Genomic DNA, 16,551 nt, shown 5'->3' on the forward strand with positions numbered 1-16,551 from the left:
TGAGGAATTCCCCACCACGGTCGTTACTCTCGACCATAATGTACCAAATATTGGTTCAAACATGCAAAAAATTTTACTTTGAATATCTTAACGATTTTCAGTTTCACATTTCACTCTATAAAAGTTAAATAATCAAAGTAAAATTCTTTTTCTTTCTATTTTACTGAATTGTTATTATCAACGCCAAGTACAACTTCTGTAACAAACTCGCACATTTGATGTAGTTATAATAAATCATAACAAAATATAAAATGATAAATAATATACTATTATTACTATTAACACAATGTAATACAATATGTCAAATAACACAATATAATAATAATGATAATAATAACAATAATACTAATAAACTTATTGTTAGTATGATAGTAGTTTGACTATGGAACTTACGTAGCCATTCATTTTTCCAGCTGTGTCTTATTCCGTTTGCCCTTTGAATCAGCACACCGTACTCGTGGTCTACTCTCCGCACCCTGAAACGGATTATATTTTGTCAATTAGATACTATAGGCCACACGGAAATACCACATCTAACAAATTATCTTTCACGGCACATAAATCGCATACAAACATACAATCATACTTTCCCTAATCTACAGACAATAAAAAGTGAATCGAATTTCCTCATAAATGTGTGAATTCCAAAATAGAACAAGATCTAAGTATGTTGTAAGTTTAACAAATATTTTGAGAAAGGACTTTTCTGATTCTTTTTAGTCCTTCATCAATTTTTTCGATTCTTTTTGTAAGTATTGTTTACACTACATATATCTTTACCATCTTTATATTTACAACACACTGTCCTCCTTCACTTTATATGACCCACAATGTTACATGTTACATTTCCATAAATGTTTTAAAAATTACATAGCTTTGAAATATTTGCTTATAGTATTCAATATGGTATTACTACTTTTTAAACATTCCACGCTTTTTATGAACAAAATATATCCAAAGAAGAAAGATAAATAAAAAGATACAAATGTGAGGAAAAATCGTGAACGTTATCAAACAACCTGTTTCCGCCTAAAAAAATTTATAAATCAAAGTAGAAACTCATAGATTCAATAACAATAATTTTATTTGCTATCGTACGGTAAAATTAGAAGCTCTCACAATTCCGACCTACAGAGTCCCTCTGATAGCTAGATACTGGTAATTGAATTGGCCCTAACATGGTCAATCAAATCAACAAGATAATCACGATTTCGCAAACCAAGGCTGAAATAGACTCGCAGGCAAACCTAAAAGGCAACGTCCTTGTTTGTCATTTTATTAACCCTCTATTAGTGTTCCAAGAGTGAGAGGCCCAACCCTTTATGAGGGTTTAAACCAACAGCCACCTTCTACGAATAATTATCGAGCTCTTCTTCCAATCAATTTCTCATCTAACATCAGGTCAATTTTCCTAAACTCAATTTGTCCATCTGCTCGTTCTTTCTTTCTGCTCCGATAAATGTTTATTAATTAATTATAATACAAAGTGAGAACTTGGTAATGGGATCTGAAACACTTTGAATCATTTCAATTGTGTATACGTGGTACTCGAGAAGATCCATTATTATTATCTATTATTATGACTATTATAAATTATAATATAACTACGAAAGATCACAAGCCTAAAGATACCTAAAGATTACAAGGATGTACAGTAGTAAATCGTAAGAAACACAGAAAATTACACGATTAAAGTAACGATCCTCATGTGTCACCGACTTCTGGCTCTTGATCCTCCACGTATTACTGACATCTGTTTTCATTGACATGAATGGGCTACCCATTTATGGTTGCCTTTGCACCACGTTCCTTTGACGAACTTTTTTGCTTTGCAAGCTTCGACGAGATTCGTTTCGTTATTGGCAAGAATGCTAGGCTTCCACAAAGAAAATGGAAATGCCAATGGCAATGGTATGGGCTTGATGTCCTGAGAACTCCGAAATTGAAGTTACCTTACAACCCTCGCTTCCTTTACGATGAAAGTAGACCAGTGATCCCGAGGAAAATTAGGAAGAAGAGTAGCTGCGATTCAATTATTTGGTTAATATTAGTTCAGAAGAAGAACCACTGCCCTTTTTTTGGATAAATACAATAATAAATGTTATTATTTATTCTATTAATATTATTCTTGTGTTGGGTACTGAAGTTATAAAACAAAATACTCGCCACCCACTGTTATTTATTTAATTGTATAATTCTTGATATTAGATTTCTTATTTATCAGTTACAATTATTTGCCATTAAATTATTAATTATTTACTATTAAAATATGCAGACTGACCACTGAAAGGATGCAAGGACTCGTTTCGTCATATACTTTGGTGTTATATATTTTCGCTTACAATAAAATAAATATAACAAAAGGAATAATTTAAAATGTGAACAATGGCATGAAAAATCACAAAGTAGAAATGATATAACTATGTTAAAAATATAAATATAAAGCTGTATTATTATATGTATTAATAATATACACAAGAAAAATCATCAAATGAAATTGATAATTTAGAAATTAATGGAATAAAAGGATCAGAAATTAAGAAACCATGACAGACAAAGAGTAATAAGTGATTTTCTCGAAATGTTGATTGATAGACTTCCATTATTTTGGGCTTTATGTTGCATTAAAGAAATCAACATGAAAATTATACGAAACAATACATTAATAGAAGAAACGTTTCTCTGTTTTGATAGCCGATTTCTAATTAACTAAAGATTCGTGCCATGGAATTGGAGATCTAAAAACTTTGTTTGAAAAATCTGGAATTGTTTCTTCTTAACGATTCTGACATTTCTATAGACCTCTGTCCACGAATCGTGCTATGGAATTAAGTAGAGTGTAGAAAAGAATGGGAAATAGAGAGTTTAATTAGTTGTGGAGATAGATACGTGAGAAAGAATATACTGGAAGGTTTCTGGGAAAAATGTTACTTTTAGTATCTCCTGAGAGAATTGTTCCATTTGTGGTGTAGACGATAGAGTTTTGATTAAAGAAAAGGTCCAAAATAAAAAGAGTGATGGTAACAAGCTCAAAAAAGTGTACTAATAACACCGCCATATATAAAGAAATCATTATAATAAATGAAACAAATAACTCAGCAAAATTGTACGATTTCCTACAATTAATCACTTAGAGATATCACTTTATGAAAGCATCAAAAGCTACTCAAATGAAGTAATTAAAATCGTTCTAACTGGAACGACATTGAAATTCCAAAATAAAAAATTTGTATCAAGAAAACATATTACACATGTAAAAAGATAATACGATCCATATAAAAGATTGCAACTGTGCCAAGTAGAATAAAAATTTCAAGTTGCACACCTCATTAAGGGCTACGACGATAAACAACAAATAATATAATAATGATCTCTTAATTGAAATATTTCTACCCTTAATTCACATATTATACGCTCTTAAAGAGGTATTTAAATCAAAGAACAATCAATTAAACATCCATTGAAAATAAAACCGAAATTATATTTGCGTTAGAACAGCTCTTAAGTCTCTGAGAAGAAACGAGAGAAGATAAACGTAATCCAGTATATATTGTAGGCTATCACAGCCAGGTTCTATCTTAGAGTTTGACGAGGTATTCAGAGAGGCCAACAGATTGTCATGAACACGAGAACAATGAGAAGTCTTCTTTGCAGTGACGATGGTCTCGTAAAAGACAGACTCGTAAAAGCCACGGGCGATAATAAAATACGGGTAAACGGCGATGAATCATGAATAAATCTGGCCTTATCCTAGGGATTTGCAAGCAGTGGATTCGCGAAGCCGCGGACGACACACTTGAAGGCTTCCCGGTTACGCGACACAACCAGAAATGGGGTCACGCACGCGAATGCAATCGCACCAGCCAAGCCTTTCATCCTTAACAACATAATTGATGATACTCTATCCTAAAATCCATCCTCGATTCTTACGACTGAGGATTTTTATTCATCTGTGGAGATGTTGAAGATACATAGATGTACGCAATGCAAAAATATGCAATATGTCCAAAGTAACGTGCTTATCATAATATTGATAATCAGTGGCTGGTGGATTTTAACACTTAGCTTGGTGTATTCCACATGCGCGTGTAATCATAAATGAACAGTCTCAAATTATTAAATTGGCTGGACGATTTCTTTTAACTGTGAACACGTCAGTAACTCTGCCGTTGTATCTGGAGTTGCTTTTCTCTCCTTGGTTATCCGAACAATAGACAAATCAGCAGTCCCCAGTGTTTTAATTTGAATTTTTTATTAAAACGGTCACCTAGGAAATGGAAAAATGCTCTTAACAAGAAATCCAGGGAATTAATTTTTAAGAATTGGTATATTCGCGTATCAAATTAAGATTGGAATTAAATCAATACAATGGAGAAAGGAACTTTCAAACGTTCGCAGCAACCACAGAAAAGCGAGCAGAATAAATGCTTTTCGTCGTAATTGATTTTACACGAACCACACTTGAAAAACAAAATGATATTCCGTATTTGGCTACTTCTCTCTATTATTAGACCTCTATTGTAATACTATGTATTATATGCAAAAACAATGTAATGTATGTATGGTGCAATAAATATTACTATTCTATTTATTATCTTATTTGTTATGACGCTTGCTTCCTGGTTTAAGATAAAGCTTCCAGCTCACAGTATTTATGTTCTAGAACATACTAGTGTTCGTAAAAATATGAATTTGCACTGAATCTATACAAGGCAGTCTGTTTATGGTATGTCACCAGAGGAATTATTTTTGTTCCGTCATGCAGAAAATTAAGCTGTTCTTCCAGCTCCTTTACATTTTCTTTTTTACGTTTGTTTGACTCTTTGTAGTGCATTGTAATTACATTTTATAGCAATTCTATAAGGAATTTTTGTGAAATAATAAAACATTCGAACAAATGTTACTCTTATTTGGAAAATCAAAAGCACTAAGGAGAAACATTGAAAATTCGTCGATGAAACAGGTTCCATTCATTTAGTTACACAATATTGAACATCGTATTCTTTAAACATTATTATTTCTTATTATTTCAATCCTTGATAATTTCAAAATAGCAACAGTCTGAACCAATTTCGTAATAATGTTTCCAAATTTGGAAGTAAGTCAGTATCAATATTAATTTTTTCATAACATTCAGAACCAGATCTCGTAGATACATAGCATTTCATTTAAATTATAAATTCTCGCATCTAACAAATTAGACAATATCAATTGCTGAAGTCATTTTTCCAAATGAAGATTGCTATTCTGCAAGTCAGGCGTATATTAAACTTGTACAAAAGTTGGAAGATTTATAAAGAAGTAATAATTCAAGGAAGTTATACATTTTCATCCTTGTAGTATACTAATGAAACAAGCAGGGGAAGAAAAATTCTCTGCGCAAAAACTGGAAAAAGAGAGAAATGAGGGAAAAGAAAGTTTCGTACTTGAGTTTCACAAACATAGAAAAGAGCATCCCCCTTTTTATGTGGCTTCTACGGTCTGTTCGTTTCAGATCATTTCGATAGTTGCTACCACCTACCACCCTATACTATTTCTCTGTTTTTATCTCCGCAAATTGATTGCAATATTTTTCTTCCCGTCAATTGTAGCTTGTTACATTTTTTGCAATTACATCATATGTTTGCACTTTTTCTAGATATATATATTATCAGCCAATTGGCCATCTCTTTATTTTCCTTTTCGGTTGAACAGCATGCAACCATGTGATCAAAGACGTCAACTGCATCTTTGATAAGTGTTATAATCTTCAACTGCAAGTAGCTTTCCAATTTCTTTGGCATGGTGGTATGTTCTTCTCTTCTTTGAGTTTCTCCATTTTAACGCCTGCTTTTGCATTTCTATCTCAGTTATAATGAATTGAGCCGGACTATGTTGTAAATATGCACTGCGTTAGATTAGCCGCATCTTTTCTCTAAGAAAAAGATATTAATTATTTAGAGTATTTCCATCTCTAAAAATTGAACCATGTATAATAACTAAATAATTGAATCATGTGATAACATATTAAATAACGTATCATAAACATTTTAAAGCAACTGTAAGAAAGTCTACGATATAAATATTTTAAAGAATTGTGGCTTCGTTTTACAATCTGTTCAATAATTCAATTTCTGAATAATACTTTAGTAGATCTCCTAACAGAATAATTTCTCAAGTGAGAGGAATGAAATGCGGTTTTATATACAAGGTATTCCTATTTCTTTTATATATAAAAAAAAAAAAGAAAACTAGATGATAAACGAAAAATGGAAGTATACAGGAGCGGCTTCCTGGCTCGTTAGTGGTAGAACTCATCACTCATAGCTGAAGCTTGTTACGGAGCACTTGTTCAAAACAACCCCGCTTTTCGCATGTTACTTTGCTAGCCCACGTTTATTTCCAGACTCAGCAGGGTCGCTGAACTTTAATCTAGCTGCAATTAAACGTACTATCGAACGGAGAAGCTGGGAACAGAGCTACGTAAATATCAGTAATTTTCGCCGGACTGAAAATGGTCCACATAGTTCCTTGGACACTAGCAACTATCGTCTCTCGTTTTATATTGTAAAACTGTGAGACACTATGGTGCAAAAATACCTACCGCCTTTGAATGACGATGAGACAATAGTATTGTGGTAATTAAAAGACAATAGAATTCTACCAATGAAGTTACAATTCCAGTAGTAAATTTTCAATTATAATAATAGAATTATAGTTACTATTATTATTAGCATTACTCATAATCTCTGCCTTCCGCCTTAGGATGACTTTCAGCTTATACTTGCTCCTATTTTCGTATCTCTGGAATCTATTAAAATTATAGCAATTAAAACTGATACAATCTTTTAATTTAATAATATTCAACATACCAGAGAATACTTTCCAAGTTATTTTCTATTATAACTGTCGTTTCTCAAGGGAAACTAGGTCTTTAATTTCTTCAGAATCTTACACATACCCATTTCTCATTCTACTTTGACAACAGAAACAACTAATTGTTCAAAATTTTATTCGAGGCACGTTATGAACACAAGTCATAGTTAGGGGAACATTTGACTAAAAGGATATTCCAGAAGAAATCTGTAAATGCATTGTTATTATATGTTATATAATATCCATAATATTGATAAGATTGTATTAATATTATGCGAGAAATAATAAACATTGGACGCGCAGAATAAAAAGGGAGAGGAAAATGATATCTGTGCAGGTTGTATAATGCTCTAATGGAACTTTAACAAAATGTGCAAATTAGTTAGAGGTATAAGGGTGCATCGAGGTTAAACTACCGATTTCTGTGAATTGACAACCAGATTATTAGCCACGGATAACGAACCACCTTGTCTGCAACATTAATCTCTTTGAGAGATTAATTCTCGATACAGGGAGGAACGTTGTAGAAACAAACGATCAGATAACGTGATTACTGTAATAGTGATCGTAAATAACAGTAATTAGGAGGATACAGAATCACGTACGGTCGTAGTTGCAACTCTCTGAACGACTCTACATCAAAGTACAATAATAATTGCAGAAACCTATCCTTGACACTGGTGGCATAACAACATTTTCATAATTATTATTCTAGAAATATCGACGTTTATTGAAGAGGTATATCGTATGGTATATCGCATTAGGAAATTGTAAAAATTAAGTTTTTCTAAATTCAGTAACGTAGACATGTTAATTTTTACATATATAATAAACTTTTCCTAATTAGTTGACTTAATATTCCACAACTTTATTGTATCTTTGTTAAATTATTAATTGGAATAAAGAAATTTTTTCAAGAAATTCTATATGGAGCAAGTGGAATATGAAATAATAAGGATCTGGAAATAGTTCTTAATATCATAAGGAAGATCTTGTTTGATCATGGATGGGCATTGTGCCACAATTTAATAATATTCAAAGAGAAATCAACATCTATCAGCCAATGGAGCACGAAAAATATTGAACATGATTTACAGATAATTACAATTTTAATAACACTTTGAAGTGGAGACTGTGTGTCATGTTGCAATAATGTTCTCAGACAAATCAATAGTTGTCAACCAATAACAAAAATTTCACAGGTATTTACCTAATTCATAAGGAATTACCATACTTTGCTGATCAGCAAGCATTGGGCCAATTTTCAGTAAGTACAGATGTGAGTCGTGCTAATAAAATTTTTTAATAAAATTAAAAAGATTGTATTGTAGAGTTATATTGCAATTTCAAAATCAGAACAAGAATAAAATTGATGAAATAAAATTATGAAAATCTCTCAATAAAAAATAATGCAGTCGATAAACCAAGTAATCTGGAATCTCAATCAAACTCAACTCTAATTTGAATGGCCCATAACATAAATTACAATTTAGTCCAACACAGACACTGCACAAAATGATCTACACTTCATAAGAAGAAGTCAGAAACGGACAAGTAAACTACAAAGGACGATGGGTTTGTGAAGTTGAGTAAATCTTCACTTAGGATTTTTATAACAAGTAAACAGTATTTGTTTGTCAACGATTTGTCTACGTTTGTCCAATCAAAATTTTCATTTGCCCACCCCTTCAGAAAAAGATTACCAAGAAATTAAAAAAAATCGTTACCAGCACCCCCATGAATTATATCCCATTTACAAATCAATGAAATATCTTCATGGTGGTACTGACAACAAATTTCTTAATTTGGTGGTAATCATTAGTTGAAGTGTGGTCAAATAAACATCTTGATTAGGTAAATGTGAAATGTGGCCAAATAGTGGACAAACGAATACCGTTTGATTTTTGCAAAAAAAATCCGCGCTTGGGGAGATCAACTTTACAGACCTAAGGAATATCTTTGAACGACCTGATGACACGAAAGACCGTTTCAAGAGATCGATAGAGGATCGTCTCATGGAAACCATACATACATATATATAGAAGATCGTATATACGCAGAAGGCAATAGGTTGAAAGTAAAGTGGGGCCGATGTCACGCTATTAATTGGTTTACTCCGCAATGTGTCATCTCTGTAATTAATGCCCTGAAGGGCCAACAAAGGCGCGTTTCTGTCTTAATACGATGAGTCACGTGCCGAATGCCGAACACATTGTGTGACGCTACGTGGAAGCTTCGTGACGCTACGAGCTTCGTGATACCACGAACTTCGCATATTCCAAAAAGCTCGCTTCAATTTCTTCGAAGGGTCATGACAAGAAGTTCATTCTAACGGAGAAATTGACAAGCTGTTAAATAACTTCTTGAAACTTTTACAGTAACTCTGTGATAAGAATTTAATCACCTTTTTCGAGGAACTCGTTTAGAGGTATTTAATTTTACATTTTTTTAAATTTGCAGATTATGGAAAGCAACGATTATCGAATTAAAGAAGTTAAAGCTGTGAAAGCTTAGTCGTGATGTAAAGAAAGTTTTAAGTAAACAATGTTAAGTAACTAGTAACGGTATATACAACTAATTCACAATTTCGTTAGTAAATTAATTCACATTTCTTTTTGCCAATCCATTCAAAGTCCCAATTTCGTTTAAAAACGCTTTTAACCTGAGTTTTTTGAAACTTCAAACACGCTTTGATCTTTCATAATGGCCCAACTATTTCTACCAAAATTCCTATAGTATTACTACTATACTACTGCAACAGGGGGAAGAATATACTGGCACTCCGGCTCTTCTGAGCCACTGGACCCGGTAATTAAGTAACACGCTGAACTTTGGGAAAATTGAGATAATAAGACTTTAATTAAAAACTGTAAATATAAAAAAAGAAGAAATATATATATATATAAACGATAAACAATCTATTGCAAAGATTGATTAAACAAATCAAATAGTTTTGGGAAAAAGAGATAAAAATTCTGAGTTACATAAGTTCACACTGAACTGAGTATTGGGGAAAGTTAAAATAATCTCAATAATATCGATAACAATGTAATTCATGAACTAAAGGTTCAGAACTAAAAGGGAGAAACGAAAGAGACAAAATTCAATCTCAAAAAGAGGAATTGAGAAACATGTCAATTGAGTACATTGTCGTGTTAAAACGCAGGGACGCTAATTTCAAAATCGATGACGAACAGCAATATTCAATTAACACAGGTATATGACGTTTACAATTAATTTCACATCTTTGATAATTATTTCTTTTCAGCAACGCGTCACTTCTGCTGCCGCACGGGATGATAATGTTTATCCAAGAAAATGCCGAGAATGGTCAGAGTTCCTCACGCAGTCTCTGTTACTCCAAATTTCCATAAAAATAGCCTGAAACATTACCCTTGCATAACATAGGTGTAATATGCCCGAGAGTTGTAATAACAAAAGTCATTAACATTTCATCCGTGATTGTATGGTGTTTTTAATAACAACGAATTTGCAAATTTTCCCCATACAAAAATTTAACAATGTTGGAAGATCAAAGTAGCTTTTAAAAATGTTGGAAATACACTTGAAATTAAAGTATTTCGATATTTCATAAATGCAGCTATAATTATCCATAAAATAAAATTATATCTATAGGGATCTTACCAAGTTAAAAATCTATAGGGATAAATTATATCTAAAGAGATAAATCCAAATTAAAAAATTACATCTAAAGCCAACCCACGTCAGTCACTGAATTTTCAGTTCCAAAGTCTTGAAGTTAAAATGTTAAATAGCAAATCTGAATGGTTACAGCAATTTTAAGTTAAGGCAATCGAATTAGAAAAATTAAATAATTAAATTTTTCAATGGATCTGCTGATTCGACGAATCAAGCATATGCAGAAACAATGTAGCATGCCCACGCTATTCAAACTACCTTTAATCATGATAATGTGTCTGACTATACATTAGGTCGTTCTACTACCAGGCTTGAGAATAAGCTAGAAATTCAGCGCACATGCCTCCTAATCAACTATCAAAGCTAATAAACTTCCATATACCAAATTATCTGCTTCCAGTCATATACTTCAACAGTCAACGAAAACCACGATAAACGTTTCTGCTCCATATGCAGACACGACACCAAAAGAACGTAATAGAATTGTTGTAAAAAAATATTTTTCTTCTAACATAAGCCAAGGTTTATATGTATAACGTGATAATCCACACGTGAATGTCCACGATTAAAGAAAAATGAATGTAGAAAAATATCATTTAAAAAGTCTCAGCGTAGAGAACTTTCCGAGTACAATTATTATGCAGCGTGGAAATTCTAAAACTTCTGCTTTATACTTTCAAGCACTTATTTCCAAATATATACAAAATTTGTTAATTAGTATTTTTTAAATTCCCACTACCGGGAAACTGTATAATCTTTTTTAAATTAATCAAAATTTACAATTTCTATGGATGTATTCAGGATACATTTTATGAATGTATGCAGAAAATGCAGATAAAGATATTAAAATTTCCCATGGTGGATATTTAAAAGATACTAATTGTAACAAACTTTTTACAAATTCCATAATAAGGGAGAAATTTCAAAATTCCCACATTATCTATTTTATATATCTTCATTTTATAGAGAATACAAATGGACAATTTTACAAATTCTATAATTTGTCCTCAGAAAATACAATTAAAAAATTGTTAATCTCTATTGCGAGAAAAATTGTGAAATTTCCATAAAAAATACAAGTGAAAAATATTACAAACTTTTAAGTAAGAGATAAACCTTTCAAGACAATATCGAAGGATTCTGCAAATTACTGACACAATGCTGTAGTTATCACAAAAGGTCCTAAGATCTTAATGTACATGAGTGATAAAACAAAATGAGAGAGAGCTGTATCTTAAAAGTGTTCGTTACTCCTTATTCTTTCCTCTGTAATAATCTTCAAGAAAGCTCATTTATAAAGCCAATGTGCTGCATTACAGACATCGTACAGCTCGCTACTCTTTCTCTCAAGGGTAACTTTAATTAAATTCCCTATGTGACACATTTTTAATACGTAAATGTTGGATTTATTATGAAAATGCATAAAATAGTTAAAATATTTACGCCTGGAGGATTAGACCAAACACCCTGACTAATTAATTACTTAATTATAACAGCGTGAAACTATTAGACGCTTGTTTCAGTGTTTCGCTAGAAGTATTATCTTCTGTTAATTAAATTAAATTTGCTTTATTAAACTTTATAGAACATCTAGGAATATTCTATCAGAAAATCAAATTTTCGAACGTGACGTGGAAAACAATTTAAGTCAGAGCTAATTTTCACTTGATAGAAGATAGAACAATTGGAGATAGAAAACGAATATGAATGAAAAATATCATCAAAATACCTTCCTTCCTTCAATACTATTATGTATAGGAAACTGATAATTTAAACGATAATTCCTCTTCCTCTCTCTCTCTCTCTCTCTCTCTCTTCTCTTTTTCTCATTAGTTCTTTATCAGTAAATCTACACATCGGTGAATAGAAACCGCTTAATTTTATTGAACGTAACTAGAAAACATTTTCTAAGTTTTCCTTCGCTCTTCTATCTTATCAGATTAGAAGGGAAACGGTAAAAATTCCGGGGAACGTTTATCAACAGCACTCTTGTTTACTACAAAATCTTGCTTCTCTAAAATCAAAGAATAATTAATGGCCTTAGCCAGGAATTTATTTGATTTAAATAAACTAGGCGCATCAAACATTTTCCTACTTTTTCCTCCAATTTATATTTCATCAGACTTAAAAAAAAAAATACCAGCAATAGGAACTGGTAGAACTGGTAGCCAAAAATCTGTTTCAAGTACACAGATTGCTATCGGATCGAACGACCAAGTGGAGCAATATGGTATTAACACCTGGCGTCTAGTTAATTAAAACTCACTTTACTAATGTTTTCCTGGGACGATTAGAAACACCAGAAACGGATTCTGGAGTTTATTTATAAAAGCATCAACTGCCCAACAGGCGATCCAAAGAGCCGTCGTTTATGATAGTATTTATCTAGCAGCATGGATTCGAGAACATTAAACTCGTCTCGAGCTCCGCGAATTTCCACCGACGACCTTAATAAATGCCGCTTATGTGTTCACTCGCCAGATTCCGTACTTTTTTCTTCTGTTTCTTCTCTTTCACATTTTTTCTTTTTTTTTTCTTTTTTTTTTTTTAAGAACATAAAATACGAAGGAAGTCAGCTTCAAAGAAACATAATTGCCATGAATATTTTTTGGCGCATATTTTTATCTAACCAGCATCCTTAGAAATTTATTTGAACTTTGAAGTTTAATAACGAACTGATCTCATATCTTAGACATTAAAAACCTACAAATGATTTTTGTATTGAACGTTTTAAAACCGTAGTAGCACAATTTGCAGATTATCGAATAGAAAGTTATCAGGATTTTTTAAATATTCTTCTTGCTCTCAGCTCTTTCGGGATGCACTTTATTTCTGAGAAACTTTATGCAAATAAATACTGCAGCGGCGGTGCTGAAAAACTGCCACAGCCTCTGACTCTTTTTTACAAAAATATTAAATATTCTACACGCGTTACTCTAAAACTTTGACAAGTGTTTAACCAATAACTACTATTACATAATGATTTGATAAAAATAGTTTGCACGCCTCTGTATTTCTATTCAATATTAAAAAGTTGCATTCATTCCATAGAAGGCGTTGTACAAATTTTAAATAGTGTCACTCACCGGAAGCTGCTCGGCGGAATGCAAAAGAAGCTGCCAAAAGATGTGTAAACACTCCTTCGATGGATCCAAAATTGATCAGAATCGTTGTTTCATTCCACATAGAAGTTCTGAAGAAATACTAGGATAATCCTCAAAAGCGTTCTCTTATGTCACAAAATGCAAAAGTGGTGGAAATCTTCATGAAGAAAGATCAAAGCACCACCCCTGATTCCCATCATTAGTAACCCCAACCAAAGATTTATCCGGCCATAAATGACAATAATTTCTTCTTCGCTCTAACTGGATCTTCGTTTTAAGATTTTTTTGGTGAAGAGGTAACTGTTGCTTGGATAGATTGGATGATCGACTGTCTCTGACGACGCACTAACACGTCTGACGCTGGGCGCCGTTTAAGCGCGACTGTCTTCTTCTGGTGCTCTATATCGTCGAATCTTACGCATGTGCGATTTCCGATTTGCTCTCTCTCTCTCTCTTTCTCTCCCTCACTCTTTCTACGCGAGCTACACGTTCTTGTCACAACAATACTCGGGCATAGTTATTTCCTCGTCGCTCTGAAGCTCCGCCAACTGTTGCTTTTCGTTGACTCCGGTCACGAGGTGAAAAATAGAAGAGCACAGTGCTGTCCTGACAGAGAAATACTATTTCCTGCAAACTGAATTGATGGTGAAACTGAAGGGATGCTTCGGGCGGAGTTTTTGAGCCTGGAAAAGAAATTGAAATATAATGAAATTTAAGTTGAAATACAAAGTCAATAATTTCATAGTAGATGAAAAATAGAAAAGAATTATCGTTAATCAAAAACTAAATGAACAAGTAAATTTAATATTTCACTGGACGTTACCGCGAGCTACAAGGAAAAACTAGTTTTCAAATTTTAGAAACTAGATTGCTACCACAAATTAAAGAGTAACATAGGTCGGTTTTGGAAGAGGATTTTGGAGTTTCGATTCTAGTTTAGATCATCTACTACTCATCAAAGAACCATTCTGAACGTCCATCATACTTCACGGCGCTGAAACTTTGTTTAACTATCAATCATGAATTTACTAAATTAATTATTAAATTATTAAATTGTTAAATAAATTATTCGTTGCACGTTTTGTCTATGAACTAATTCAATTCTAATTATGTGAAATAAATTTCTATAATTGATATATATATGTAGCCGAAACAATAGCAATCAAGTGAATGTCTGCAGTCTTGTTCATCTGGAGGCACATATGAAATATTTTACCCTATTAGAGAACTAACAAAGCGATTGCAATGGGAGAACAGATTACTCTTCAGGAGCCATTCATGACAAAAAACACAATGTATCAGATAGTCTACAATATACATTTCATACCTTGCTTCCTTGAGAGAATTTCTACTTGTAATTGTAAATTGAAAACGTCAATTTCTAACTAGAAGATGATATAGTTGATAAAAGTGAAGGAAACAGATGTACAAATAAGAATTCTAAATTTTGGCGTTAATCGATATTGATGATTGAGATAGAAGGGTGAAAAGGGGTCAGAAAGAATTATCTTTGAAACGGGCCACTCAAAATATAAAAGAGATGGAGCACGTGCAAGTATTTGGTGATCGACGATAACGATATTGTAAAATAGCGTCGATAACGAAGATAATGGACTCGTCGCGACTCGATCGTAATCTATTGTTAGCTAAAGCTTGGGCCGCTTTTATAGTTGGGGATGTTCAAGAACCAATCCAATATTTTGTATTTACAATAAAATCGAGCGAGAAAAGAGGTGAAATTGACAGGAACTATTTCGCCTTCGATCTTACTGAAATTCATCTAAATAAAGAGCGATAAGACAATAGAAATTTTGTTGGAATGTTTCTAGAAACACGAATAATTCAATCTCTGAAAGTATTCTAATTAATAAATCTGTAAAATCTAAAGTAACAGATGTAGAACAATCTTCTTTTTTGATTTGATTAAAAACATCGTTCTAATGAATAATGGAAATGTGATGAGATTTGCCAGGACTTTGATTAAAGTAATAAATATTGTAATTACGAAACAGAAAAATTCTTATACAAATTATAAAATTATTGAAGTAATAGGTATTGAATTTTCATAGGTTCATAATTCTGGAATTTTCTGAGAAGAATATTCTGCTATTTCTCTAATAAATTACAAAGTGGTCTATTTAATCAAGTCACTATGTCAACATGTTTATTCCCATTGTTCAATTAAAAAACAAATAGAACTGCCTTTATTTCAGAGCAAAGCGATAAAGGGAATATAAAACAGTGTTCGACTACATAGCATGCCACATGTGTCGCTTGATTATTGTTCCTATCATAGGAGGCATAGAAAAACGCCTCTCAAGTTGACAAAAGCAATTCATCATCAATCTCTTTCAGCATGACTATCAATATTCTAAACCATCACATTTCAGTAATCGCTGTACGATCAACGTTCATAATAATCCATAAATTATCAAGCGTAGAAGCGTCCACTGTTATCGGTGTGGATTAAGAAGCAATTAACGATTATCGTGAAAATTTTCTTATCATACAACGAGATATAAATGGGAAGATAGGAAAAAGGAAAGAAAAATCATAATAAAAATTTTTTCGTTTAAAGCTTGAAGTACCTTAAGGATGTTCTCCTTTCTTCAAGAAGAAGAAATTCAATTAATTAATCCGGGAAAATTATACCAACGAACCGATAACTTTTTAATAAACCGATAAGCAAATCTGGTTATTGGCCTATCGTTAATCTTAACAGGGCGAGTTATCATTAGCATCGATTATGAATGACTAGCCATTTACTTGATTATCATCGAATTACTTGCAACTGCGCAGTTCTTCTATCTTCCATCTTGATTCTTGGTGCTGATGTTTTATGATCTTCCTGTTAAAAATTGCCTAATTAGTTATGATATTCGGAAAATTAATGAATAACATGTAGAAAAATCAGTTAGTTGTGTTAACTTGA

The 16,551-nt window shown here is 32.4% G+C and overlaps 1 protein-coding gene across 4 annotated transcripts in view; it reads right to left on the bottom strand.

Annotated features, from left to right (window-relative positions):
• The window catches only part of LOC100645429 (parathyroid hormone/parathyroid hormone-related peptide receptor), a 31,648-nt gene extending 17,348 nt beyond the window's left edge, over positions 1-14,300 (bottom strand). For 2 of the 4 annotated variants that reach the window (XM_012319596.3, XM_012319594.3), the window contains exons 1-2: positions 13,602-14,285; positions 394-476 (exon numbers count right to left, since the gene is read on the bottom strand). In XM_012319596.3, the coding sequence (XP_012174986.2) occupies positions 394-405 (12 nt within the window). In that variant the 5' untranslated portion in view covers positions 406-476; positions 13,602-14,285. Of the gene's footprint in view, positions 1-393; positions 477-13,601 lie in introns of all 4 variants that reach the window. The other 2 variants (XM_003403169.4, XM_048413241.1) reach the window with 2 other exon arrangements.
• Positions 14,301-16,551: the final 2,251 nt, after the last annotated feature.

The sequence above is a fragment of the Bombus terrestris genome, chromosome 16 (assembly GCF_910591885.1).
Source record: "Bombus terrestris chromosome 16, iyBomTerr1.2, whole genome shotgun sequence".
NCBI lineage: Eukaryota > Metazoa > Arthropoda > Insecta > Hymenoptera > Apidae > Bombus > Bombus terrestris.